The sequence below is a fragment of the Watersipora subatra genome, chromosome 4, assembly GCF_963576615.1.
Source record: "Watersipora subatra chromosome 4, tzWatSuba1.1, whole genome shotgun sequence".
Taxonomy (NCBI): Eukaryota; Metazoa; Bryozoa; class Gymnolaemata; order Cheilostomatida; family Watersiporidae; genus Watersipora; species Watersipora subatra.
Window position 1 is genome coordinate 23,966,124 of NC_088711.1, and position 26,527 is coordinate 23,992,650.

The 26,527-nt window shown below is 34.9% G+C and overlaps 1 protein-coding gene across 1 annotated transcript in view; it reads left to right on the top strand.

Annotated features, from left to right (window-relative positions):
- The first annotated feature begins 561 nt into the window (after nt 1-561).
- The window catches only part of LOC137392800 (E3 ubiquitin-protein ligase rnf213-alpha-like), an 87,332-nt gene continuing 61,366 nt past the window's right edge, over nt 562-26,527 (top strand). The window contains exons 1-16 of the mRNA XM_068079129.1: nt 562-687; nt 4,551-4,667; nt 4,774-4,931; nt 7,841-7,923; nt 8,031-8,203; nt 10,466-10,567; nt 11,499-11,645; nt 12,320-12,495; nt 12,601-12,832; nt 14,232-14,402; nt 14,714-14,886; nt 15,595-15,744; nt 19,730-19,972; nt 20,184-20,322; nt 21,747-21,940; nt 25,599-25,768. Coding sequence (XP_067935230.1) covers nt 583-687; nt 4,551-4,667; nt 4,774-4,931; nt 7,841-7,923; nt 8,031-8,203; nt 10,466-10,567; nt 11,499-11,645; nt 12,320-12,495; nt 12,601-12,832; nt 14,232-14,402; nt 14,714-14,886; nt 15,595-15,744; nt 19,730-19,972; nt 20,184-20,322; nt 21,747-21,940; nt 25,599-25,768 — 2,533 coding nt within the window. The 5' untranslated portion in view covers nt 562-582. The remainder of the gene's footprint in view (nt 688-4,550; nt 4,668-4,773; nt 4,932-7,840; nt 7,924-8,030; nt 8,204-10,465; nt 10,568-11,498; nt 11,646-12,319; nt 12,496-12,600; nt 12,833-14,231; nt 14,403-14,713; nt 14,887-15,594; nt 15,745-19,729; nt 19,973-20,183; nt 20,323-21,746; nt 21,941-25,598; nt 25,769-26,527) is intronic.

A 26,527-nucleotide genomic window follows, 5' to 3' on the forward strand; every position in this document is an offset into this window, starting at 1 on the left:
TGCTAAATTTTAGACAAGAGTCTCATAATATAGAATCTTACTAAATAGAGTACGTTAATTTGAACCTATTGACCTAATGGATATTTTTTGTTTTTATATTTGATGTTTTTACATACATTTCAAATTAACACATCTAGCCATTGCGTTTTTATTCATTTTAGAAAATTTGTGCATTACTTTCACTTTTTCTCATGATGACTTTTAAATTGCTGCGTAGATTTATTAACGGATTGATGCGAAAACGTTTACCCATAATTTTCTATAACTTTTGCTTTAATTTTGAAAAAAGTATTAATTTCTTTTGTTTCACGTTGATCGAAAACTGTAAGAAATTTTTGGAAAAGTTAGCTGCTTACATATATACTAAATATAATCCTGTTAAAGATAGTTGAAACGGGCCAATTGCAGCTCAGATGTAGAAACATATTCTGGCCATAGCTGAAACTGTGTTAGTATTTAATATTTATCAGTACACTAAAGTTTTGCGAATCATTTGCTTCGATTTGATGTTAGAAATACAAATGACTATCAATTAATTTAATTTTTGGATAATTTTACAGAGTGAACATTCCTGTGATTATCATGGGTGAGACTGGCTGCGGAAAGACCAAGCTTATAGAGTTCATGTCAAAGCTTCAAGTGCCAACACTTCTTAAAGATAAAGTCAAAGCCATGATTATTCTCAAGGTATGCGTATACACTTAAAGATTTCTCAAACAATATAGCACACTAAATTTTTCAAATGGCCTGTTAGATGTAACGTTATTACCGTTAATACGAGTTGCTTCATTCAAGGTTTTCTGACAAAAAACATATAAATAGCGAATCATACTTTAGCTATGGATGTTTATCATAAAAATTAGGATTGAGTAGTCATACTATAGATTATCAATGCTTGCTAAAGGTTTCACTGCAAGATATATATGCAAGATATAAACCCGAGCTATCATCTCTTTAGCTAACTTAGGGTTCTAATTGAGAACAGAAACAAAAACAGCTTTTGAAGTAGAATCGTGTAAATCTCCGAAAAATCTCTAAAATATTTTTCCGGTGGTTAATATACCATCAGGAATAAAGAAGATCTACAAATATTAAATTAACTTGATAACTGTAATCATTGGATATGGTAACAGGAACATTGCAACACAAAACACCAAAATTTGTATAAATATACCTGTACATATTTGCTGGAAGCTTGTTTACAAAACAGTACGTATCTCGTCTGCACTTAGCTGTGATCTACTGTAGCTTCAATTGTCACACTTTCAAACACAGTCAATACTGTTAATATCAAAAGACCGCAATGATGAGATATGGTGCTATGTCAAAATAAGTTTAAACTGAATTGACTAACTGAATGCCCGGCGTTGCTCGGGTAATAAAAAAGATTTAACCCTTTCACTGCCAATCATGTACAAATTCGGCTATCGGCCTGGTGCCAGCCATTTTACCGAATATTGCCGATACTGCTTCATGATATGTATACAATATTTTTTCAATTTTAAACTTTATCTAGAAAATTTTTGTAACATTTTATTTTGCCAATATTTTAACTAACACTGCTATGAAAAAAATTCAATGTATCTATACTTTGTGCGCTCATAAAGCTATGTGAAGCGATCGCTACTAAGCTAAGACGATCCTCCACAATGTTCCTTACTCTTATAAAACTATTACTTTCACCACTATCAGAGTCACTGCTACTACTTTAATTATTTGTATAATCACGAAAATCTAAAATCTGAATTGGCTATAACGTCATCAACATAAGTAATTACCTGTTTTCTGACTCGCGTGGTACTTAGCAAAACTTCCACAAAAATTGTTCATTTATAGGTTAGTAGTTCTCAAACAAAAGTTTAAAATTGCTTCGTTATTTTAGGCTAATTTTATAAAGATATCTTCAGACAACGTATTCAATATCATAAAAATCCTAAAGACAATGGGTTATGTTGTCAACAAATAATGAAATGAAGTTACTACGCAATTGCTGGGCAAGTTGCAAAAATGCGTCGACCCTAGAAAACGCATAAATGCGTCTTTGGCAGCGAAAGGGTTAACACAGAAAATACATTTTTAATTAACATATTCAACATTTACCATTGTTCTTTGTCTGATTGAGTGGAGAGAAAGAATATAAATGCCTTTCCTGCTCAAAACAACGCGACATACAACAGTCTATAAAAAGTTATTAGTCTTTACAGTTTATGTTATGTAGCTCACTAGATATCAATGTTCCAGGGTAAACCACACGTACTTTTGTTTGACTTGCCACCATAGTTTTAATATCTTTTTCAGTTTTTGCCCAGCTGTTAGATCATCTATCATACATAGCTTGTTTAAAAAGTGCGAAATACGTGAATTTCTTACCTTCAAATGGAAAAACGACAGTTTTTAGTGATTGATCTTATGATTTGTCGAATTTGAAATCTCAACTAAATTAGAACCGGGTATTGAAGGCATGCACGCTGTCAGCTGTCCGGATCCAAGAGCGGTTGGGAAAAAATTGTACCTCACAGGAATCGAACTCATACATTCATATGCACGGATGATAAGCCATGCGCACATCGATTGTTAGACGTAATCATAACATAGTATAGCCAGCTGGACGCGTAGTGTAATGGTTAGTGCCTTTGTCTGCATACCTGGAGGTTATGAGTCATAATCTAGTGCAATGCAGATTTTTCGATGCAACATTTGCTTTAGCTGGATTTATATTCATATAGATTAGCCATGAAAGGTTGGAATGTATCGGTGGTATCATAAGGTCATGGGAAGATCATGGGAAGGTCATGCATGATAAGTTAAAGTTAATCAATATTTGTGACATACATTTACTCACTTACCTTCTACATCAATAATCTGTTCTCTACATTTACCATTAAAAAACATGGCACTCGCGAAAGCTTAATTCTAACACCACCTTCTTCATTGTGGGATTATGGGACTGCTGCCAGTTATTGGAAGGAATGTTATTGGAGTAACAAGTCTTCTCACTCTTCACTCTTTTAACTCACCCTTTTTATAACATGCTTAAGTTTTATTATCACATGTTTATCTGATTGACTTGCTTTTGTTTTGTAGTCAATATCACTTAGGAAACACATAGAATTGTGGACTTTTTACGTAAAAAAAGTTCTATCATCTCTCTATTAGAACTACAAACTATAAATTTTTTTACAGCATTTTATTAAAGAAAAGATTTTCATCAGAGCTGTCAGGTTTGCTTAAAATCAGCTTGTATGATAAGTGTTAGAAAGATTGTCAAAGAACACAAATTTGTTATATCCTGTGAGAAGATTCATCAATTCATGTCACTCAACAATCAATGTCATGGAACTCAACTAGACGTAAATGTATGTATTAGCTTATAAGCTGAAGTCATTAAGTATTAGAATTTACACGCTACATACAAGAACTTAAGCTGCAAAACCTGATTTTGATTATCGATGATAACGATGTTTACACTATCACAAACCGATCAGCGTTTTCATCAGCAAGTACTCCGTGACTTAGTGTTCTCATTTTTCTTTTTAAATTTTCACGAAGAAACCTCTTCATTTTTGTGTGCTTGAATCAAATACTAGTCCCGCAGCAACTATCATAAAGGAAAATGAACAAATCACATTAACCATGACCATGAATTACTATCACTGAAATGGTTCACATTGTACAGTCAGTCATCAATGCTCGGCAAAATATTGGGAAAGTTTGACGTAGTGTGAACCAGCCTTGACGAGTGTACATATTGCTTGTACTGAAATTTGTTGCACTAATCATATCGTACACTTTGATTTGTCACTGTGTAATCCGGGGAAACCACATGTATGTTGTTGCTATAATAGCAGTTAATAGCTTTAGATTGTGCTCACTCATTGTGCTTTTTCATTATGCTTTCTAAAAGCTTGTTGCTTATTGGTACCCATAGCTTTTTCCTGTAAAGCTCTCGCTTCTGTTCTCAACTGTCAAGATGAAAGCAGCGAATAAAGTTTGTCAATAAACTGAGTTTTTAAACTTTATATACAATATATGTTTGGGTCTCTGACCTTTATTCACTTTTTCAAGTTACCAAAAGAAGCTGTTTATCTAACAAGTAATTTAGAGTTTAATTTCGTGAGTTGAGATGGAAACTTGCTCATGACAATGCTGATAAAGCTGCAATAAAGGTTTTCCTTGTTTTTGTGAAGCATTAATAGACAGATGTGAACCAGTTTTACAAAAAACCATAGATATAGTAAACCATAGATATAGTAGGGTTTACTATATCTATGCAAAAAACTGACTAGAGATGACACTTTTAATAGATGAGCTTGTTTCAATTGCAATAGTTTAAAAAATGTGAAACATACCCTTAAGCTGAAATGCAAGTGTGGAATCGACAAATGTCTCCAAATTAAAGCAGAACTAAGGTGATAACTGAGGTGATAAAATTCAAAATAAAACCTTTTCCATGAGCTAATACGAATGGAAAAACTCGCAAGCAACGTACAATATTAACAAAACAAGCATTTAATGTTACGCTATGTTATGCTGTGTTCAATGTAAAACAGATTCATGGTGGGATAACAGAAGATGTCATCATAAGCAAAGTGACGGAAGCGCAGGATCAGGCAAAGAGAAACCAGAGAGAATGTAAAGCGCTTGCTGCAGAATACAATTCAAGAACAGTGAGTTACTCTATAGTAAAAAGTACTCCATCAACCATATATTTTCATATCCTACATTCACATCATTCTTACTTTTGTTTATATGTTTGATTTTATTACTCTCAAGGTGCCTGAAGTATACACTATCCTATTTATGGATGAAGCCAATACAACAGAAGCTGTTGGGTTGGTGAAAGAAATTCTTTGTGATGGTAGGATGAGGGGAAAACCATTGGATAGCAAGTGTGGACTTAAGATCATTGCTGCCTGCAACCCTTACCGAAAGTTGGTTTATACTGTGATATTTCTTTAGACAGTTTTACTGGAATTGACAAAGGCACATGAAAGTAAATGAAAGTATTTGCTTATGTTTTAAACCTATCTATACATGTTTCTCAAAATTACATTTTATGTGTCGTGTGACTGCATTCCGGCTATAGCTATTAAAATCTTGGTATAACGAAGATTTGATCTCAGACCCTACCGTTCACCAGTCCAACGCCCTACCCAATAGGCCACAGAGAATGCATTGTTAGCTTGCCGATATGAGTCACTATATGAGAGCACATACCCAACGGCTTTGCATACCACGCTTACTAAAATTTTCGATTGGTAATCTGCCAGGCTAATAGCAAGTAGCAGGCAACTCTCATTACTTCTCATTGTTTATAAGCTGATTTTTAATACTCGGGCAATGCCGGGTAGCACAGCTAGAATATATATATACCGTACAGGATGAATTTATTCGCGGAGTTATATTTCGCGAAAATTGAAATTTCATGCATATTCGCGGATTAATTTATTCGCGGCTGAAAACGGTCACTCTCTAGGAAGAGTTAACTCTATTGAGGCCAGCAATAGAGTTAACCATACGCATGCGCACATTGCGTGTTTTGGTTTCCATTTAGTTTACAACTACGAGTCGATCATGCTAAGCTATAAATTTTTTGCTGCGTTCAGAAGTTTTCACGAATATTCATCGATGTTGAGGCTTTTGATGAACCAACAATTTGTGGTAAGTAATGAGTTTTTTCAAAAACATTTATTAAATTAGTTGAATTTTACTTTGGTTCTTCGTTAAAACGCAATATTTATTTTTTCCATCCCTACCGCTTCGTTATTTGTTTTAGTGAGAGAGAGAGAGGTCTTTCATCATACACGGAACCAAAATGACTGCAAGGGTGGTAGATGTCATTCTTAGAAGATCACTAGTCATTCAGGGAGATCTTGAAAATGAGGTAGAAGTGACTGCAGCTGCTAACGAGGAGAATATATCTGTTTTAAAAAAGGAACAAAAACGCTTTTACGAGCACAAATCTTTGGCCAACCGGCAGAACTTTGCAATAGTAAGCCACGAGGAGAGTTCTGATGATAACTTCCTTACCAGTCATGCATTAGCGAGAGAATCGCCTAACATCTACCTAAGACAGTGACAGAGCTGCTATTACCAAAATAACTAATCATAGAGCACCATTACACGCTAGTATTCCCTCATCAAGAGTACCAGTTTAATTTTATTGCTAGACAACCGTTATATGGACTAAACTGTTTATATTTACTCCATTCATCGTTTGTAAAATTTTATTTGTACACTCAAGTTTGTAATAAATTATAATATATCTATACATGAAATAAAATATATAATTTAATTATGTTTGCTGCAGCGATATCAAGGAGTTGTTGTCGATGAAGGTGTCTAGGTTGCTTCTCTGGCAATATTCCTGCCTTGATGGATATTACTACTTGTCTCTAGTTTTCGTAATCGGAGTAGGTTATTTCATTCTCAATCTGCAGTAAACACAAAAAAGAAAAAGTATTAATAAGTGTTAAGGAAGTACAAAAACAATAGCTGAAGTATTTGATGAAAGCGATCAGTTTTTAAACAAAATAATTAACTAATGCAGTTAAATATGAAAAAAACGTATCTTCACTGCAAATCAAATACATACCATAATGTCCAGATCAGAATCATGATCGTCTTCAACTTCGGTATTAGAGATTGTTGGAGTTGATTTCAATGTAAAAAGACTAAGAGAGATTTTTTGCGATGACGAAGCCATAGCTAATAACTTGTGAAAACCTTGAATAATTTTGTAAAGTTTGATGCAATGGCAATAAAACTCGAAGCCCGGCGATGATTTTAAAGAAGTTTTGGAAGAACTCGGCTATGTTTAGTAACTTCTGCCTGGCGGCTATTTTTGCGATGACGCCATTCTGCATATCTTGTGACAACCTTGAATAATTTTATAAAGAAATGTGATGCACTGGCAATGGTGTTAGCTCAAAGCCTAGGCAATGATTTTAAAGATGCTTTGGAACTCAATTACGTTTAGGATTTATATTAAAAACTAGCCTAGCGGCTAGTTTTTAATTTGATGCAGTAGTTATTCTCCCTTGTGATTAAAAATAGAACTAATTATTTCACGGAATTTAATAATTCGCGGAATTGACTGTTCATGAAATCGCGAATTTTTATAACCAACGAATATTTTTATCCTGTAGGGTCTATATATTTCTCAAAGTATGTATATCGTCTGTATGTCATTCCGGCTATAGCTATTAAAGGTTGACTTGCAACAAAATTCATATTACAGTTATTTGGTATCAAAAGATTCACCATGTTTTACTCTGCTGTGTTGTATGTGCAAAATATGTGGAAATGTGATTGCAAGCTCTTAAAAGCTCAAAAAACCAACAGTAAATCGCAGCCATCACAAAAACGCCGTAGATTGAAATCTCTTTATTTTGACGACGTACTCAAACATTGTGGTTATTGCTCTTGGTCACATGTAATTAAAGGCCAATAGAAGGCTCGATATAAAACATCTTGTAGCACTAGTGTTGACAAACACTTAAGGTTCTACCGGGAAGCCCATATCAAATATACATGCTCGCTGCTTTACAGTTTGGTTTCGGCTTAGTCTAATCATCTAGTTTATAAATAAAAATGAGCCAGCATCATTCATACTTTCATGGTATAATGTTCAAAAATTAACTCTATCATATGCTTCCTGTTGAGACCTTTACCTAGGTTTTACATTTTTCTAGGTTGCTATGAAGAGTCTCTAGACAATTATTTTCTTCAAGGACTAGTTGGTTTTAATTAATATTAATAATATTTATTATAATGCTTTTTGACTCTAAATATGCTAAATTCGTTCAAAGAGTGTTGGTAGTCTTTAATTTTTTTACAGACACTCCGAGAAAATGATAACCAAATTAAAGAAAGCTGGTCTTGGATATAGCGTAAGTGAAGAAGACACTCAAGATAAGTTCGGTGAGTTTTGATGAGTTGCGAGAGAAAAATTTACATTTTATTCACTTTCAATACAATACATGTGTTGTATCATCTCAACTTCCATCATGAGAATATATGGTTGGCAGGGGAGATACCAATGAGGCACTTGGTATACAGAGTACAACCTCTTTCCCAGAGTCTACTGCCACTTGTTTGGGACTTTGGCACACTGGCATCGAAAGCTCCAGATAAGTTGGTTGCCGGACTTGAGTGCAGGGATGTGGAAACTGCATACATTTCTCGAATGGTACTCAACTTTGTAAGTGTCTTTATCTGCATGCCAGTCTAAATGGTCACCAGAAAATTTATGTTAATCGTAAAGCCACATAATATAAGCGGCAGTTCTTGTTGCACTGGCTGAATTCTACTCGCAAGAAGCTCTAAAAGTACCTAACAATGTTTCACAAGTGGCCTTGACCTGCTAAAGTCTGTTTAATTATGCTATTGCAGTTCTGTAATTTTTTGTGTTGATGATGTTGCTCAGCTACAACAATATTTAGTAAATGCTGGCATATAGTCATTAGGAGTAGCTTGTGGCGAAAGGCCAACAGTTCAAAATTTGGGATCTGTGTGTAAGTTACATTACATCCTTTTGTTGAATCATTGGATGTGACTATTGATTAAAATAGTCACATCCAATGGTTCAAATTGAATGTACTGTAAAATTATTTTAAATTTTTACTAGCATTATATATGCCATATGTTTTTAAAAAAAATTTAACAGAACCTTCAAGTAAGCATGTTGCTGAGTACATTTAATGAATGGCAGTTTTATGGCTCATTGTGATCCTATTGCAAATTTTAGTTTCATATAGATAGTACAGTCATGGTGAATCATCACAATTTTTTAGACAGCTGCTTGTTTATTTGCTGGCTTGCTAAAGCGTGCTTGTTTGCATGGAAAAGCAACGAACTCAAGCAACTTTTTTTACTAGCAAGTTCTAATTTACTCATAAAACAGTTCTTACTTACATATGATAGCTAATATTATATCAAACTATTGTGATTCTCTTACCTCATCCTTCAGTTCTACTCACATGTGATAACTAATATTAAATCAAACTTGTGATTCCCTTATCTTATCCTTCAGTTCTTACTTACATGTGATAGCTAATATTATATCAAACTATTGTGATTCTCTTATCTTATCCTTGAGTTCTACTTACATGTGATAGCTAATGTTATATCAAACTATTGTGATTCTCTTATCTTATCCTTGAGTTCTACTTACATGTGATAGCTAATGTTATATCAAACTATTGTGATTCTCTTACCTTATCCTTCAGTTCTACTTACTTGTGATAGCTAATATTATATCAAACTAATGTGATTCTCTTACCTTATCCTTCAGTTCTACTCACATGTGATAGCTAATATTATATCAAACTATTGTGATTCTCTTACCTTATCCTTCAGTTCTACTTACATGGGATAGCTAATATTATATCAAACTAATGTGATTCTCTTACCTTAACCTTCAGTTCTGCTTACATGTGATAGCTAATATTATATCAAATTATTGTGATTCTCTTATCTTATCCTTCAGTTCTTACTTACAAGTGATAGCTAATATTATATCAAACTATTGTGATTCTCTTATCTTATCCTTGAGTTCTACTTACATGTGATAGCTAATATTATATCAAACTATTGTGATTCTCATACCTTATCCTTCAGTTCTACTCACATAGGATAGCTAATATTATATCAAACTATTGTGATTCTCATACCTTATCCTTCAGTTCTACTCACATGTGATAGCTAATATTATATCAAACTATTGTGATTCTCTTACCTTATCCTTCAGTTCTACTTACACGTCATAGCTAATATTATATCAAACTATTGTGATTCTCTTACCTTATCCTTCAGTTCTACTTACACGTCATTGCTAATATTATATCAAACTATTGTGATTCTCATACCTTATCCTTCAGTTCTATTTACATGTGATAGCTAATATTATATCAAACTATTGTGATTCTCTTACCTTATCCTTCAGTTCTACTTACATGTGATAGCTAATATTATATCAAACTATTGTGATTCTCTTACCTTATCGTTCAGTTCTACTTACATGTGATAGCTATTATTATATCAAACTAATGTGATTCTCTTACCTTAACCTTCAGTTCTACTTACATGTGATAGCTAATATTATATCAAACTATTGTGATTCTCTTACCTTATCCTTGAGTTCTACTCACATGTGATAGCTAATATTATATCAAACTATTGTGATTCTCTTACCTTATCCTTCAGTTCTACTCACATGTGATAGCTAATATTATATCAAACTATTGTGACTCTCTTACCTTATCCTTCTGTTCTACTTACAAGTGATAGCTAATATTGTATCAAACTATTGTGATTCTCTTACCTTATCCTTGAGTTCTACTCACATGTTATAGCTAATATTATATCAAACTAATGTCAACAACGACTTGATTTATTTTTTTAATTGCATTAGGCAGAAAAGCCAAAATTGATTCACACATTGAAAACTTTTGCATGGTTTCAGAACACAACAGGCAAATCAATGAACGGCCTGAACTTTGGCTCTCTCTCTGGAATCGTGATTCACCTTCTTTCAGCTACACAAAAGTTTATGCGAAAACAAGAAGTGAGTGTTTTGTTTTTTAATACTAAAATTTTTCCTGGTGTTTGAATTTAATTGGGTACTTACGTAATTCTTACATATAAGATAGGTAATAGGCCAATACAGACCATCGTAGTTGCGCGTATGTTTATGATTTACTACTTAGTGATACGATGCATCTGGTAATATAAAGTGATACAATGCATCTGGTAATATAAAGTGATATAATGCATCTGGTAATATAAAGTGATACAATGCATCTGGTAATATAGAGTGATATAATGCATCTGGTCTTATAAAGTGATACGATGCATCTGGTAACAGAAAGTGATATGATGCATCTGGTAATATAAAGGGATACAATGCATCTGGTAGTATAAAGGAATACAACTTCACCTAGTGTGCTTCGCACTGTCTTCACCACACTTTTTATACACATTCAAACTGATCAACGTAGCAAATGCCTGTTTTAACATTTTAGAGCAGCAAAACATAATGATTTTGCATTTGTTATTATAAGATTTGTAATATTTGAGCTAATTTGTTGAAAGCAAAGCAAAATTTAACTAGTGTTGAGTTTTTATGATCTCCTAATTATTTAAGTAGCAGTTTATTATCTTTATACTGATCCATAGAGCAACACACTAAACTAGCGGTACTCACTCCAACTATTAGGTCTAGTAGTATGGTTTTTGTAACTCATAACTATTTATCAATTGTGATTTTTTAGACAATTGAGTAGTTATACTCGTATTCCTCTAGCTAGACAGTCATTTCATCATACATGTCTGATAGTGTGTGCCTAGGACATGTATATTTACAAACACTGCAGTTTTTTTGCGGTATGACTTAGGCACCTACGATTATTTGTATGTATTTTCAGCGCTCTCCTAAATCACCATGCAGGTTTAATTATTCTTATTTTTTTAAATTATGTCGGTTTCTTTCGTTCAAGGATGAGTGTAGCTTTGTAAGTCTGAGGGATATTCAGAGAACATTAGATGTGACAGGCTGGTTCTTCAGACAAAGAGAGTATTTGTTTCCCGCTATGGATGAGCTCGAAACGAAGCAAACTCCAGCACCTAGACAGTTGGTGTGTGCAGTATGCAGCTTTTGCTAGTATTTTGACGTAGTAAGCAGTGATTGACAATGGTATCATTTCTAATGCATCACCTAGTGCCTTTGCTTTAAATCATACAACCATGTTACCTATTAGACACAGCTAACTTGTAGCAACTTGAAGTTTAGCAAATTTGTTGTATGTAGTTATAGCTAGTTATAAATTTTATAGTTATATTTTTGTTATAGCAAATTTAGCTTGCAAATGAGTTTTCGGAGTACTTTTTAGTCCATTAGACGTCATATCTCTGTGTCAATATGTTGTATTATAGCTTTCCTTTTCTTAAGAGTACTTTAGTGCTATTTTTCTATGGGTTTTCTACAAAATACCTGAAACTGACCAGAATTCTGCCATACATGTTTGATGCTGGATATGGGAGTTTTAAACTAGGGATTTTTTGTATTAAAAAAGTTCATTAGCTTATTTTGATTTCATGCATAATTGTGTGCTGGAAAGGATCTGTTAAATATGGTAAACCGTATGCAAGTTCCCATTATGTTTTTAGCGTCTACTTTGTCCTTTTTGTAACAGTTCATACAGTTCAACTACTGCTGTTAATCGCGGAATCCATTGCTGTTTTCATTTTGTCAAATGTGCATAAATGCTTTCAAGACACATTGTTCTGTGGACCAGTATAGATACGTTTTTGTTTCTAGAAAGATTCTCGCGTACGAAGCCTTCTTTTGGCTGTTGGAGTTTGTTATCTCGCAAGACTAGAGGAAGCGACCAGACTCGAGTATGCCACGGCTATGGATTCCCTACTCAGCAAACTAGTGGAGCAATCCATACCCGCTGACATACGTCACGGGTATATCCTGAGACAAATTGATCTGTGAGTATGATAGCGATTAATCCTTCAACTACAAGTGAACTTACACATGATGTATTATGTCTAACACAGAGGTAAACACTCTATTCAAATTGAATGTTTATCCAGTTGTCAAGACCTGTTTATCCGAGATGCATTGGAGAGTGGTCAGCATGAGAACATAGCGAAGAACAAAGCTCTCAAGGAGAATGTCTTCATGATGATTGTTTGCATCGAGAACAGAATTCCTCTGTTTCTTGTCGGCAAACCTGGCAGCTCAAAGTCCTTGTCCAAGGCCATGGTTTTTAATGCAATGAAAGGAAAAGGCTCCAAGAAAGATCTGTTTAAACAACTGAAAAAGGTAGTCTTTCTACTTGATGAACAGCCATAAGCTAGTTAGCTATTCTTGACTAGCTTCTTGTTTGTAAGCTTTGTTCCTCCATTCAGCTCTGATGGTTTTTAGCTCTGGTGGTTATCAGCTCTGGTGGTTATCAGCTCTGGTGGTAATCAGCTCAGCTCTGGTAGTTATCATCTTTGATGGTTATTAGCTCTGGTGGTTATCTGCTCTGGTGGTTATCAGCTCTGGTGGTTATCAGCTCTGGTGGTTATCAGCTCTAGTGGTTATCAGTTCTGGTAGTTATCAGCTATGGTTGTTATCAGCTCTGGTGGTTATCAGCTTTGGTGGTTATCAGCTCTGGTGGTTGTCAGCTCTGCTAGTTATCAGCTCTGGTAGTTATCAGTTCTGGTGGTTATCAGCTCTGGTAGTTATCAGCTTTGGTGGTTAACAGCTCTGGTAGTTATCAGCTCTGGTGGTTATCAGCTCTGCTAGGTATCAGCTCTAATGGTTATCAGCTCAGCTCTGGTAGTTATCAGCTTTGGTGATTATCAGCTCTGGTGGTTATCAGCTCTGGTGGTTGTCAGTTCTGCTGGTTATCAGCTCTGGTAGTTATCAGCTTTGGGGGTTATCAGCTCAGCTCTGGTGGTTATCAGCACTGGTGGTTATCAGCTCTGGTGGTTATCAGCTCTGGTGGTTATCAGCTCTGGTGGTTACTGTATCTATTACGAGCTTGCCGTTACCATCTCTGGTAGATACTATATCTATTATGAGCTTGCCGTTACCATCTCTGGTAGTTACTATATCTATTTTAGGCTTGCTGTTACCATCTCTGGTGGTTACTGTATCTATTATAAGCTTGCTGTTACCATCTCTGGTGGTTACTATATCTATTATAAGCTTGCAGTTACCATCTCTGGTGTCACTATATCTATTATGAGCTTGCTGCTACCTTCTCTGGTGTCACTATATCTATTATGAGCTTGCTGTTACCATCTCTGGTGGTTACTATATCTATTATGAGCTTGCTGTTACCATCTATTGGGTTCACTGTTTCTGTTATGAGCTTGATGTTACCATCTCTGCTGTCACTATATCTATTTTGAGTTTGCTGTCACCATGTCCTGTGTTACCAGACTGAAAATACAGCTTGCCTTGGGTACTACCTCAGATTGGTTTCTACTTCTATTTTTTGCATTGAGGCTTTGCCATTTGATGGTGTTATTTTCTATTTTACAACGTTTGCACAAAAACCTGGCCTGTAAATTATATAGCATGGCTACAAGCATTTGTGTCGTTAAGACTGAATATTCAGACTAATGTGATGTCATTTTGACTATATGTATTTGTAGAAATACATGGTTTCATTGTAATTATATGCATTTATCGGCATACACAATGTAATTGAGACTATATGTACTTTTAGACATACATGGTTTCATTCCAATGCAGCAAACTGGCAACTGTTGAAAGAATATCGAGTGTATTCCAACATTGCGCTAACTTGCAAAAAGGCCAAGATTTGAACAAGTTTGTTTCAGTAGTGGTTCTGGATGAAGTTGGGCTGGCAGAAGATTCTGAGCGTATGCCTCTTAAGGTTGGTTTACAGAGTTCTTATTGATTCAAGGCTAGGTATTTCAATAGTACCCATGATAGCCTACATACAAAGGGGCTTTTCTAATGTCACCAAGCAAGTCATATGAAACAAACTTCATAGCTACTTACATGGAAAAGTAGATTTCTGTTTTAGCAAGTTGCAGTGGGTAGTAAATTAATTCGATTGAACCCAACATGCTTTTAAGTGGTTTATCGTTGGCGAGATTTGTGAATAAAAAAGCTCTTTTTGTTCTAAAATAGCATCTCAAAGTGATTTGCTTCAATTTTCTCCCAATTTGATATTTTCCACAGGCTCTTCATTCGCTGCTAGAAGATGGCTGTGAAGGAAACACAACTCCTGAGCCATACATGAAGTGTGCTTTCATTGGCATCTCCAACTGGGCTCTCGATCCTGCTAAGATGAATCGTGGGATCCTTGTTCAGAGAGGAACACCTGATGATGCTGAACTACATCAAATCGCGAAGTACGTCAGTACTATGTTATTCATGTTTCATAATTAATATACATGTAGTTTCTTTGTCACATTTAATATTTAGCATTTTGAACTGTTTTTTTTTTTTAAACTGTTTTAGCTTTCAGCGTCTTTGACTAGCACAGTCTTAGCTGGAATACAGAATTTTTAAGGCTATATCAGGAAAAATTTGTTTGTTCCCTCAATATTGAATAATAAACAACTTACGATAATCGTTTTGTATAATATACGTGCTTCATTTCATGGAAGGCCAATCAGCAATATCTTGTCCCCTTTTAAAAACATCTTAATGCACATGCCATGGTTAAATCTTTAGCAAGCCATACAGATGAAACACAACTTATTGCATAGCAAGAGTTGAGCATCTTAGACCAGTGCGCCTTTTCTTATTTCCTACGACAATACTTAACGTCATTGTCCTTATTACCGAAGATCATCTGATGCCGATTGCAATATCACTAGGGATTAAGTGGTTACTAAGGAAGCCAGGCACACAATTGACAAAGCAGTCTTGTCAAATAATAAAGTAATGGCATACACTACTTACCAATTTTTACTCCCAGAGGCTCACTAGTGCTACCCAGGTGGTCAGCACATTCCACAAGTGTTTCAGAAATTGTTTTTATGGCAGGCTCACTAGCATACTTTATTCTGGCTTGTAATCAAGCTGTAGTAATACATTTAATTTTTTGGTTATAGTGAGATTTGCAAGAGCAGGAAAAAGGCTGGTTACAGTGGCGTCGATGCCTACATCAAGCCACTCACTAAAAGTTACAGAGATATTTGCAGTAAACAGAAGCCTGATGAAAGAGACCTGACAGAATTCTTTGGGCTGCGAGACTTTTATAGGTAAACACCTAAGTTGGTTTATCTTTTGTTTTGATTTACCTTGGAGACTTAATGAGTCCTCCTGGGATGACATCTGCTAGTCAAGTAGCAGTACTATGCGTATGATGACTATGAATTTATGTCTATGCGTATGATGTCTATGCGTATTTTGTCTGTGGATACTGAGTCAGCAAGTTGTATTCTGGTAAGAAAGAAAAAAAGAAATATTGTGTACATCTAAAATGAAGTAAAAATATATAACTTCACTAAAATGAGAGCGGTATCTGTCTGTCCATCTTTTTGTTCATCTGTTTGTCCGTCTGTTTGTCCATCTGTCTGAAGCCAAGGTTAGAGGTGATAAAACACCGCTTTTAATAAGACTGCAACTTGTGACGTTCAACTAGATAAACTGACAGTTTGACAAAGAAAAGCATTAATACCATTAGTTTTCTCTACAAATGCCAAATATAAGCACCATTACGTAATTTACTTTTAAAAATAATGACTTAGATAAAATCACTCTTTCAGTTTAGCCAATATCCCGTTGGCAACAAGTTTGTGTGTTTTTATTGTGTTGATCTCTCAAGCTTAACTTTACTACATTCGCTAGTGAGCTTTGGTAGGATTGTTTGATATACTGTTCAACCTCGATATATAAATTAGCTTTGGTATGATTGTTTGATATACTGTTCAACCTCGATATATAAATTAGCTTTGGTATGATCGTTTGATATACTGTTCAACCTCGATATATAAATTAGCTTTGGTATGATCGTTTGATATACTGTTCAACCTCGATATATAAATTAGCTTTGGTATGATCGTTTGATATACTGTTCAACCTCGATATATAAATTAGCTTTGGTATGATCGTTTGATATACTGTTCAACCTCGATATATAAATTAGCTTTGGTATGATCGTTTGATATACTGTTCAACCTCGATATATAAATTAGCTTTGGTATGATCGTTTGATATACTGTTCAACCTCGATATATAAATTAGCTTTGGCATGATCGTTTGATATACTGTTCAACCTCGATATATAAATTAGCTTTGGTATGATCGTTTGATATACTGTTCAACCTCGATATATAAATTAGCTTTGGTATGATCGTTTGATATACTGCTCAACCTCGATATATAAATTAGCTTTGATATGATCGTTTGATATACTGTTCAACCTCGATATATAAATTAGCTTTGGTATGATCGTTTGATATACTGTTCAACCTCGATATATAAATTAGCTTTGGTATGATTGTTTAATATACTGTTCAACCTCGATATATAAATTAGCTTTGGTATGATTGTTTGATATACTGTTCAACCTCGATATATAAATTAGCTTTGGTATGATTGTTTGATATACTGTTCAACCTCGATATATAAATTAGCTTTGGTATGATTGTTTGATATACTGTTCAACCTCGATATATAAATTAGCTTTGGTATGATCATTTGATATACTGTTCAACCTCGATATATAAATTAGCTTAAGTATGATTGTTTGATATACTGTTCAACCTCGATATATAAATTAGCTTTGGTATGATCGTTTGATATACTGTTCAACCTCGATATATAAACTAGCTTTGGTATGATTGTTTGATATACTGTTCAACCTCGATATATAAATTAGCTTTGGTATGATTGTTTGATTTACTGTTCAACCTCGATATATAAATTAGCTTTGGTATGATCGTTTGATATACTGTTCAAACTCGATATATAAATTAGCTTTGGTATGATCGTTTGATATACTGTTCAACCTCAATATATAAATTAGCTTTGGTGTGATCATTTGATATACTGTTCAACCTCGATATATAAATTAGCTTTGGTATGATCGTTTGATATACTGTTCAACCTCGATATATAAATTTGATTAGTTCATGGATGCTTTCTATGTGTCAAAATGTCTAAATATGTTGAATTAAATATTTATTTGCTCAAAAATTTAGTGATAACTGCTTCTGGTAGTTACATGCAGTTTTAAAACAAATGCATTATACGAATTCAGGTAAAAAATGTAAATTTTGCTTATAAAACTAAATCATTGAGGTAACAAATGATAACAAGATTTTTATCATTGCTTTGCTTTCAAGTTAAAAGCAGGTAAACAAAAAGGTGATACAAGAGACAAATGAAAAATTTTGTAAAGCTGCCCTTACGGGCGCGTAGCTAGATTAACTTATCTAGTTGAACTGTAGATTAGCATAGCTTACTGTATTTGCTATGTGTTACATTTTCAATTTTCACATCTAGGTTTCCCACTTTTATTTATCTTATGCTTTCTTTTTTACCCTTATTTTCTTCTTGACACTTTTTAAAGCACAGTGGATCCCGCCATATGATATTAATCTGTTCTGGTATTGACATCATAAGGGGAAAATGTCATACAGAGAGGTATAGAAACCCATAGTGATTATAGTGGATCGCAAACACCCCCTAGTAAAAACACCAAAATTCTATATACGTACTGCACATCTTAAAAATTAATTACAAAATAATATGTTAACATTAGTAATTATAGTTACTTTCAGTAACTTTGGTATGTTTTGTAGTTATGATCTACAATAAAATGTAACATTACCGTGTACTACGTGCAGTATGTATTGTAAGGAGTTACTTACTTACCTTAGAGAGTTTTTGCTTTCAAAGCAGGCGTATAACATAAACATTGAATTTAACTTGAATTTAGCTTACTAAACACATAATTTACATCAAGCTCAGTTTTAGTATGTATTTTACAAAACTAAACTTAAACTTTGTTGTAGACCAAAATTTTATCACTTTTCTGTTTTCGAGTCTGTTTTAACTATAACTTATAACAAATAACGATGAACTGAGAAAGCGAGCTTTGGGGAAAATGACATACAGAGAGGTATAGAAACCCATAGTGATTATAGTGGATCACAAACACCCCCCTAGTAAAAACACCAAAATTCTATATATGTACTGAACATCTTAAAAATTAATAACAAAATAATATGTTAACCTTAGTAGTTATAGTTACCTTCAGTAACTTTGGTATGTTTCGTAGTTATGATCTACAATAAAATGTAACATTACTATGCACATATTACGTACCGTATGGAGCTGTTGCCTTCGGAAAAATTTCCAACATAAACTTTGAATTTAGCTTAATTGAATTTAGCCTACTAAAGACACAATTAAAGCTAAGTTTAGGTATGTATTTTACTAAACTCTAACTTTTCCATCGTCGTAATCTTTACCACCTGTTTCCGATTTTATTTTTGCTAAAACTTATAACGGACAATGCAGAACTGAGAGAGAGCGTCATATCTTTCTTTAGTGTTGTGGGAGTCGCTAGCATATTGGCATCTTCGTTATTCCCATGTACTCAGCACACCAACCTCCAAATTTCAATTTTAAGAGACATTTTTGTTGATATCGTGTGGTGAAAAAAATGGCATATGTAAGGGACGAAAAAACATTGCGTTCCACATCATAAGGCACAAAAAGGGACGTCGTAACTCAGGGATGCACTGTATTAATTCAAACCTATTTGCCCACGTTTTCTGTTTTAATTATAAGAGTAGCATTGTTTTGCTTGGTTTATCAATGCTCAATGCTACCACTTGCACTAGTTTCATCAGGAGTTCCTGATTTTAAAGCAACAAAAAGAAATGTATGACACTCTTTTTAATATTATTTAAAGTCTATGTTATGGGAATTATTTTGAGTGTTTCATGAAGTACAAGCTCAGATCGTGTATCGTATGTTAAAAGATTTATATTTCAAGGTGATCATAAATCAAGTTTTGATCGTATTTTCTTTTTCATTTTATTGTGGTAGCTAACACGCAGTCAAGTTCAGACAGATTTATTAGTTAGTTAATTGTGATTGCACAGATGCATAAGTTTAGAACAATAAAAGGGTATCAGTAAAGGTATCAGGGTATTACTAAACCGTTTTGCTTTAGAGTTCTGGGATGTGGCTTGCCGAGGATATTTGCTGTTTACGGTATTTTGTTTGTAGCCTAATGAAGATGGTAGTGAACTTTGCTACTCATGACGGTCCTCTGAATCGTAATCAGCTGGAGCACAGCATCTTGAGGAATTTTGGTGGCTTTAATCCCGAGAAATTTGATCCAATGGAAGAGTTCAAACAAAATTGTGACTTCTTATCCAAACTGGAAGCGTCAAAGAGTGGGCGGCCAAGTGTGAAACCTATTGAGCTAATCAAGGCAAGCCTCTCAGGCGAGGAAACTGCTTTGATCGGGTAAATCGCAGGTCTTACTCTATTCTAACTGTGTATTACAAGGTCTGAATGCCATTCAAATCTCCAAAACAATATCAAAGGTGTTTTAAATTGCATTTTCTCAGATTGAAATCTTTGAGAGTCCTGTGGCTTCCACGAAGTTAAACTTTTGCACCTCTCAGCTTTAATTGTAGAGCAATATATAACATTTTTCCGAATTCATTTATTTTAGTTTGGAGAGTCGTTACCTACTCATACTGACAGAAAACCTAAGTGTTCTCAGCATTATACTGAATGAGTTTGATGCTAATCACAAACATCCTGAAGTGGTTTTTGGCAGCAGGTTCAGAGATGATGTTTCTTACACGCAGGTTTGCTAATAAAAAGTGTCTATTTGCATAAGTTGAGTCATTGCAGCAAAACTGTCAGTATATTATATATGCTTAAACTTATCAACTTTATATTAAGGTAAGTGATTAGCACTGCAATTAAACTAAGGATTTTGCATTTTATGGCTTTCGATGCGATTTTGTCTGGTTAGTTTGGGTTTTATACCCAATTTTAACTGTAAAGGTAATAAAGAATTGTTTTGAAGTTAATTATTTCTTGAAAATTTTTCATGATTCGTTTATTGATCAATTTGATCGCCGGCGCCCAGTAACTGAGTCATGAGCTTATCAGGTTAAGCACTACACATTATACCAGCCCAAGGAGATCAGAGGCCTCAGATTGGTTAGTGCAAACTTGCAACTTAAAGGTTGACTTGCAACAAACTTCACATTACAGTTATTTGGTATCAAAAGATTCACCATGTCTTACTCTGCTGTGTTGCAGGTGCAAAATATGTGGAAATGTGATTACAAGCTCTTAAAAGCTCAAAAATGAAAAGCGGCTGTATATTTGAATCAGTTTATTTCTCTGACGTAGTCATTACATTTGGTTATCGTTTTGTCACGTGGTGTTATCACGTGAATTGAAAGGCCAATAAAAGGCTCAATACAAAACTTCTCGTAGCACTAGTTTATGACAAACACTTCGGGTTTTACCGAAGACCCCGTATCAAATATAGATGCTCGCTACTTACAGTTTTGTTTCGGCTTGGTCTAATCGTCTAGTCATAATCTGGTCATGTGACCCATACTTCACGAATAATTTTTGCAGCATTTTTTGATTATCACAGGTGACCAACAGGCTCGTCATAATTATCAGACAATGATATGTACTTCTTCAAGCTAAGGTTAAAAATTGAACGACTTTTCACGGTAGGTTATAAGATATCAGTGCTGAAAGTGACAGCATTGCAATGACGATAAAATGCGTGAAGTATATTTAAAAATATTTCGACAAATGAGGTTGCATGAAAGTGTAAACAGAAGGACATCGTGTTCAACTACATCCCAATTGAGCCGTTTGAGCGAGATTCCAACCTACGGCGTTTTTGTGATGGCTGCGATTAACTGTTCGTTTTTTAGTTTTTAAGAGCTTGTAATCACATTTCGACATATTTTGTACCTACAACACAGCAGAGTAAGACATGGTGAATCTTTTGATATCTAATAACTGTTATGGGAATTTTGTTGCAAGTCAACACCAACCATAAACGTATCAGAGAACATGTTTGCTGTAGGTATGTCATAACATCTACAGGATAAACATATCAGAGAACATGTTTACTGTAGGTATGCCATATCAGAGAAAATGTTTGCTGTAGGTATGCCATATCAGATAACATGTTTGCCATAGGTATGCCATAACATCTACAGAATAAACATATCAGAGAACATGTTTGCTGTAGGTATGCCATAACATCTACAGGATAAGGACTTGCATGAGCATTGGTAAGCCAGTTATTCTTCTCAACCTTGACGATCTGTACGAAAGCTTATACGATGTTCTTAACCAGTACTTCTCTACGCTTGGAAACAAGAAGTTTGTAGAGCTTGGCTTAGGAACCCACAGAGTGGAGACGTATGTGCACGATGACTTTAGGTAATTTAATTCATTTCTCAACCTGGTTCCGGATTTGGTAGCAATTACTCAATCGTATCATGTAAAGGAATAGAAAACACGATGATTTGTAGCCTACAGATGTATAGCTTTCATATGAGTCATATGTACTGTCTCTATCTATTACCTTAATGAGTCATATGTACTGTCTCTATCTATTATCTTAATGAGTCATATGTACTGTCTCTATCTATTATCTTACAGAGTCATATGTACTGTCTCTATCTATTATCTTAATGAGTCATATGTACTGTCTCTATCTATTATCTTAATGAGTTATATGCACTGTCTCTATCTATTATCTTACTGAGTCATATGTACTGTCTCTATCTATTACCTTAATGAGTCATATGTACTGTCTCTATCTATTATCTTAATGAGTCATATGTACTGTCTCTATCTATTATCTTACAGAGTCATATGTACTGTCTCTATCTATTATCTTAATGAGTCATATGTACTGTCTCTATCTATTATCTTAATGAGTTATATGCACTGTCTCTATCTATTATCTTACTGAGTCATATGTACTGTCTCGATCTATTACCTTAATGAGTCATATGTACTGTCTCTATCTATTATCTTAATGAGTCATATGTACTGTCTCTATCTATTATCTTACAGAGTCATATGTACTGTCTCTATCTATTATCTTAATGAGTCATATGTACTGTCTCTATCTATTACCTTAATGAGTCATATGTACTGTCTCTATCTATTATCTTAATGAGTCATATGTACTGTCTCTATCTATTATCTTACAGAGTCATATGTACTGTCTCTATCTATTATCTTAATGAGTCATATGTACTGTCTCTATCTATTATCTTAATGAGTCATATGTACTGTCTCTATCTATTATCTTAATGAGTTATATGCACTGTCTCTATCTATTATCTTACTGAGTCATATGTACTGTCTCTATCTATTATCTTAATGAGTTATATGCACTGTCTCTATCTATTATCTTACTGAGTCATATGTACTGTCTCTATCTATTACCTTAATGAGTCATATGTACTGTCTCTATCTATTATCTTACTGAGTCATATGTACTGTCTCTATCTATTATCCTAATGAGTCATATGTACTGTCTCTATCTATTATCCTAATGAGTCATATGTACTGTCTCTATCCATTATCCTAATGAGTCATATGTACTGTCTCTATCTATTATCTTACTGAGTCATATGTACTGTCTCTATCCATTATCTTAATGAGTCATATGTACTGTCTCTATCTATTATCTTAATGAGTCATATGCACTGTCTCTATCTATTATCTTACTGAGTCATATATACTGTCTCTATCCATTATCTTAATGAGTCATACTGTACTGTCTCTATCTATTATCTTACTGAGTCATATGTACTGTCTCTATCCATTATCTTAATGAGTCATACTGTACTGTCTCTATCTATTATCTTAATGAGTCATACTGTATGTACTGACTTCACCTGTTATTTTTAAAGAATCATGAGTTTTCAGAAGTCCTTAAATTTTTCACTATCATGCCTCAAGAAAAATTTACAACAAACCAATTTTGACATATTTGTGCAAATATTCTTTGTATATAAATAAATATACAAATATATTTATTTGTGCATATTCTCTTCAATGTGCCGCTTGCACCATGTCATGCTCGCCCGGAGGAACTGGGCCAGGCCGTAGCAACCTTGAAGCCAAGGAAAGGGCTGAACACGAAGAGAGATAAGTCTACTCACATGGACGAGGGATCTCCTGGAGAGAGAAACCTTGAGCCAATGTTTCCACAGCCAATTCTTCTGTCGAATAGAGAGTCATTGATGGTCACAGAAAAAGAAAGTAGAATTCAGCCATCTCCACCACCAGACAAGACCGAATGTGACCAGGAGCATGATAAGCATAAGTGATCATTGTCGCCTGCCCCGACCGTAACGTCTGAGCCAGTTCTTGAGCGAGTCTGGCATAACCCCAGGCCGGCCCAGGGGTTTTTTGTAGCTCCTGCTAGGCTATCACTAACTGGCTGCATGCACAATCGGTCAAGCATGATGAAATTAGCCAGTCAGTTAGATACAACTACCACCAAAGCTGGCCCGGCCAAAACCCGACCCGACTATCAAAGATAAACCAGCTAAGATAACAAGGCTATAGCCGGCTCAGCTAACAAGGCTAAAGCTGGCTCAATAAATAAGGCTACAGGTATGGCCAAACGTGCTGATTTTTTCATTAGTTCTCACCGACATCACTAAATAAATGAACAACACAATTATTTGGCCAAAATTCATGGGATTGTCAGAGCTGGCATGCACACCAAAATCATCAACAAAACGCTGTTAGTTGGCTAAACAAATTACTAGCGCGCATGATTCTAGTAGCTTTCGTAATTTATATAGTTCGAGACACATAACGACTCGCAAGAAAACTACTAAAGCAATTCGCCATAGTAAATACGATGCAATTGACTTGATTGCGCTAAAGATGGCAACTCTTTCTATACCGGAACCTTTGCTGTCCGAACGATAAAAAAATTATAGAGCAATTTAGGCAGTTGCATTGTATGTACTGTGCACTCTGTTGAATTGCATAGTATTCACCTATAAAAATTGTGAAAGCTGTCAAAATTGCGCTCGCTGCTAACTTGTTTAGAAAATTAAAGGCGTTTCGACGACGATTTCGGTGTGCATGCACAGCTCTGAAAATTCTGTAAATTTCGGGTGAATAATTCTGTGTTTTTCATTCATTTCGTGATTTCGGTCAGAATCAATGAAAAAATCGGCCTGTGTGGCTGACCTTAAAGCTGGGATAACAAAAGCTTCGCTATCATTGCTAAAGCTAACACAGATGAAAGCCCGCACTGCTGTCATGTAAGCAGGAGTCATTTCAGCTGAGCTTAAAAAAAGGGGCGGAGCTTACCAATCAGAAAAGTTTAAAAGGTGCACAAATGAGCCCAGTACAGCGGAGCACCTGGATGTCTCATATTGTCTAGTTAAATGTTGCTTGTTGCTCACTTTGAACTCTATCATTTATATATTTGAGAAATATATATATAGTGCCTTTGCGCTCAGTGGTTTGGTTACATGTGAAGCAGCGAAGGAATGCATCGGTTTTCTTTACAACTTACTCTTTTTATACCTATCAATGCAAACAGTTTTTGCATTCACTGAACTGGTCTGTTATATCATAAACAGTCAGTCATCGTAGCTTACAAACCCGGACTATTCAGAAATAATATCAGGCTATACTTTTTAGTAATGCACCGAGAAGCATATGCTGACCTATTGCTCATAGAGTTTCTGCAAATCATCGACAACATCCTTATAATCACAACCAAATGGTTAAGAACACTTTCATCAAGTGCATATGATCACAAAACCTCACGTAATTTTGCATGAATTGTTACTTGTATGTAATTAGACTCCAAACACCGTATGCTGCTTTCCTTTACGCATTCGCCCTATGAGATCCCTTAGCAATTATTTGATACTGCATTATGGGAGATTGACCAAAGATACAGATTCATAGTTACAATAATAAATGTGCGAGTTATCAGTAGCATGTATTCTTCTAATGAAGAACCTTGACTGATTCGTCATTAGCAAAAATAGTGACTAATGTAGGTTGCGTTTATCTTCAGGATGCTTGTTTTGGTCAATTTTAGATTGGTTTTGATAGCGGACAGACAGAAAGTGTACTCTCAGTTTCCTACTCCTCTTCTCAATCGCTTGGAGAAGCACTATGTCTCTGCCACCTCACTCCTTGATGATGATCAAAAGAAAGTGAAATCGCAACTGGAAAGATGGGTGAAGTCATTTGTTACCCCCTCGCTAAAAAATAAATTTGGGTATGTACACATGGAGAAGTTAACTCCATTTCTCCAGATTACTGTGACCTCACACCGTGACTTTATGTATAAGTATATATGTGTATGTACAAATCTTGCTAAGGAAAATGAATAACAGTTTTTTTACACTTCTACAATAAAGTACAACCAAAAATGTGTTCTTACTATTATAAATAAATATAATGAGAGCGGTGCTTACCTGTCTATCGTTCGTCTGTCTTCCGGGTCAAGGTTGGGATGAAAAAAAGCTTGCGACAATACTCCAATAAACAATTGTGCAGCTACTTATTCTCTCCGTTTTTGCAACACCTATCACGACAATCTATCACGGTGAACTAGATTATATCATTGAACTTCTATATATAATAGAAATAGCACTATATATAGATCATTTTCCTCTCACATTTGCGGCAAGAGAGAAAGCAACGCCTTAACGCTAACTATCTCTAAACTATATAAGGCTATTAAGGCTAAACTACATAACCAGTCATACCTTTACATATATGTATCTATATATAAGTGTGTACAGACGATTCCCTACTTACGAACATTCGAGTTACGAACAACGGTACATACGAACAGGTTTGCGCGTAGGCACTACTCAGAAGCACCACCCAGCATCCACCTTTCTCTGCCCAGTTCGTTGCAGTGCATAAGTGCATGAACGTATCTCCAGTGCGCAAAGAACTTTTTTATTTTTGCTGTACGTATTGTAAAGGGATTTGCCAGCCTTTACTTGGCACGAT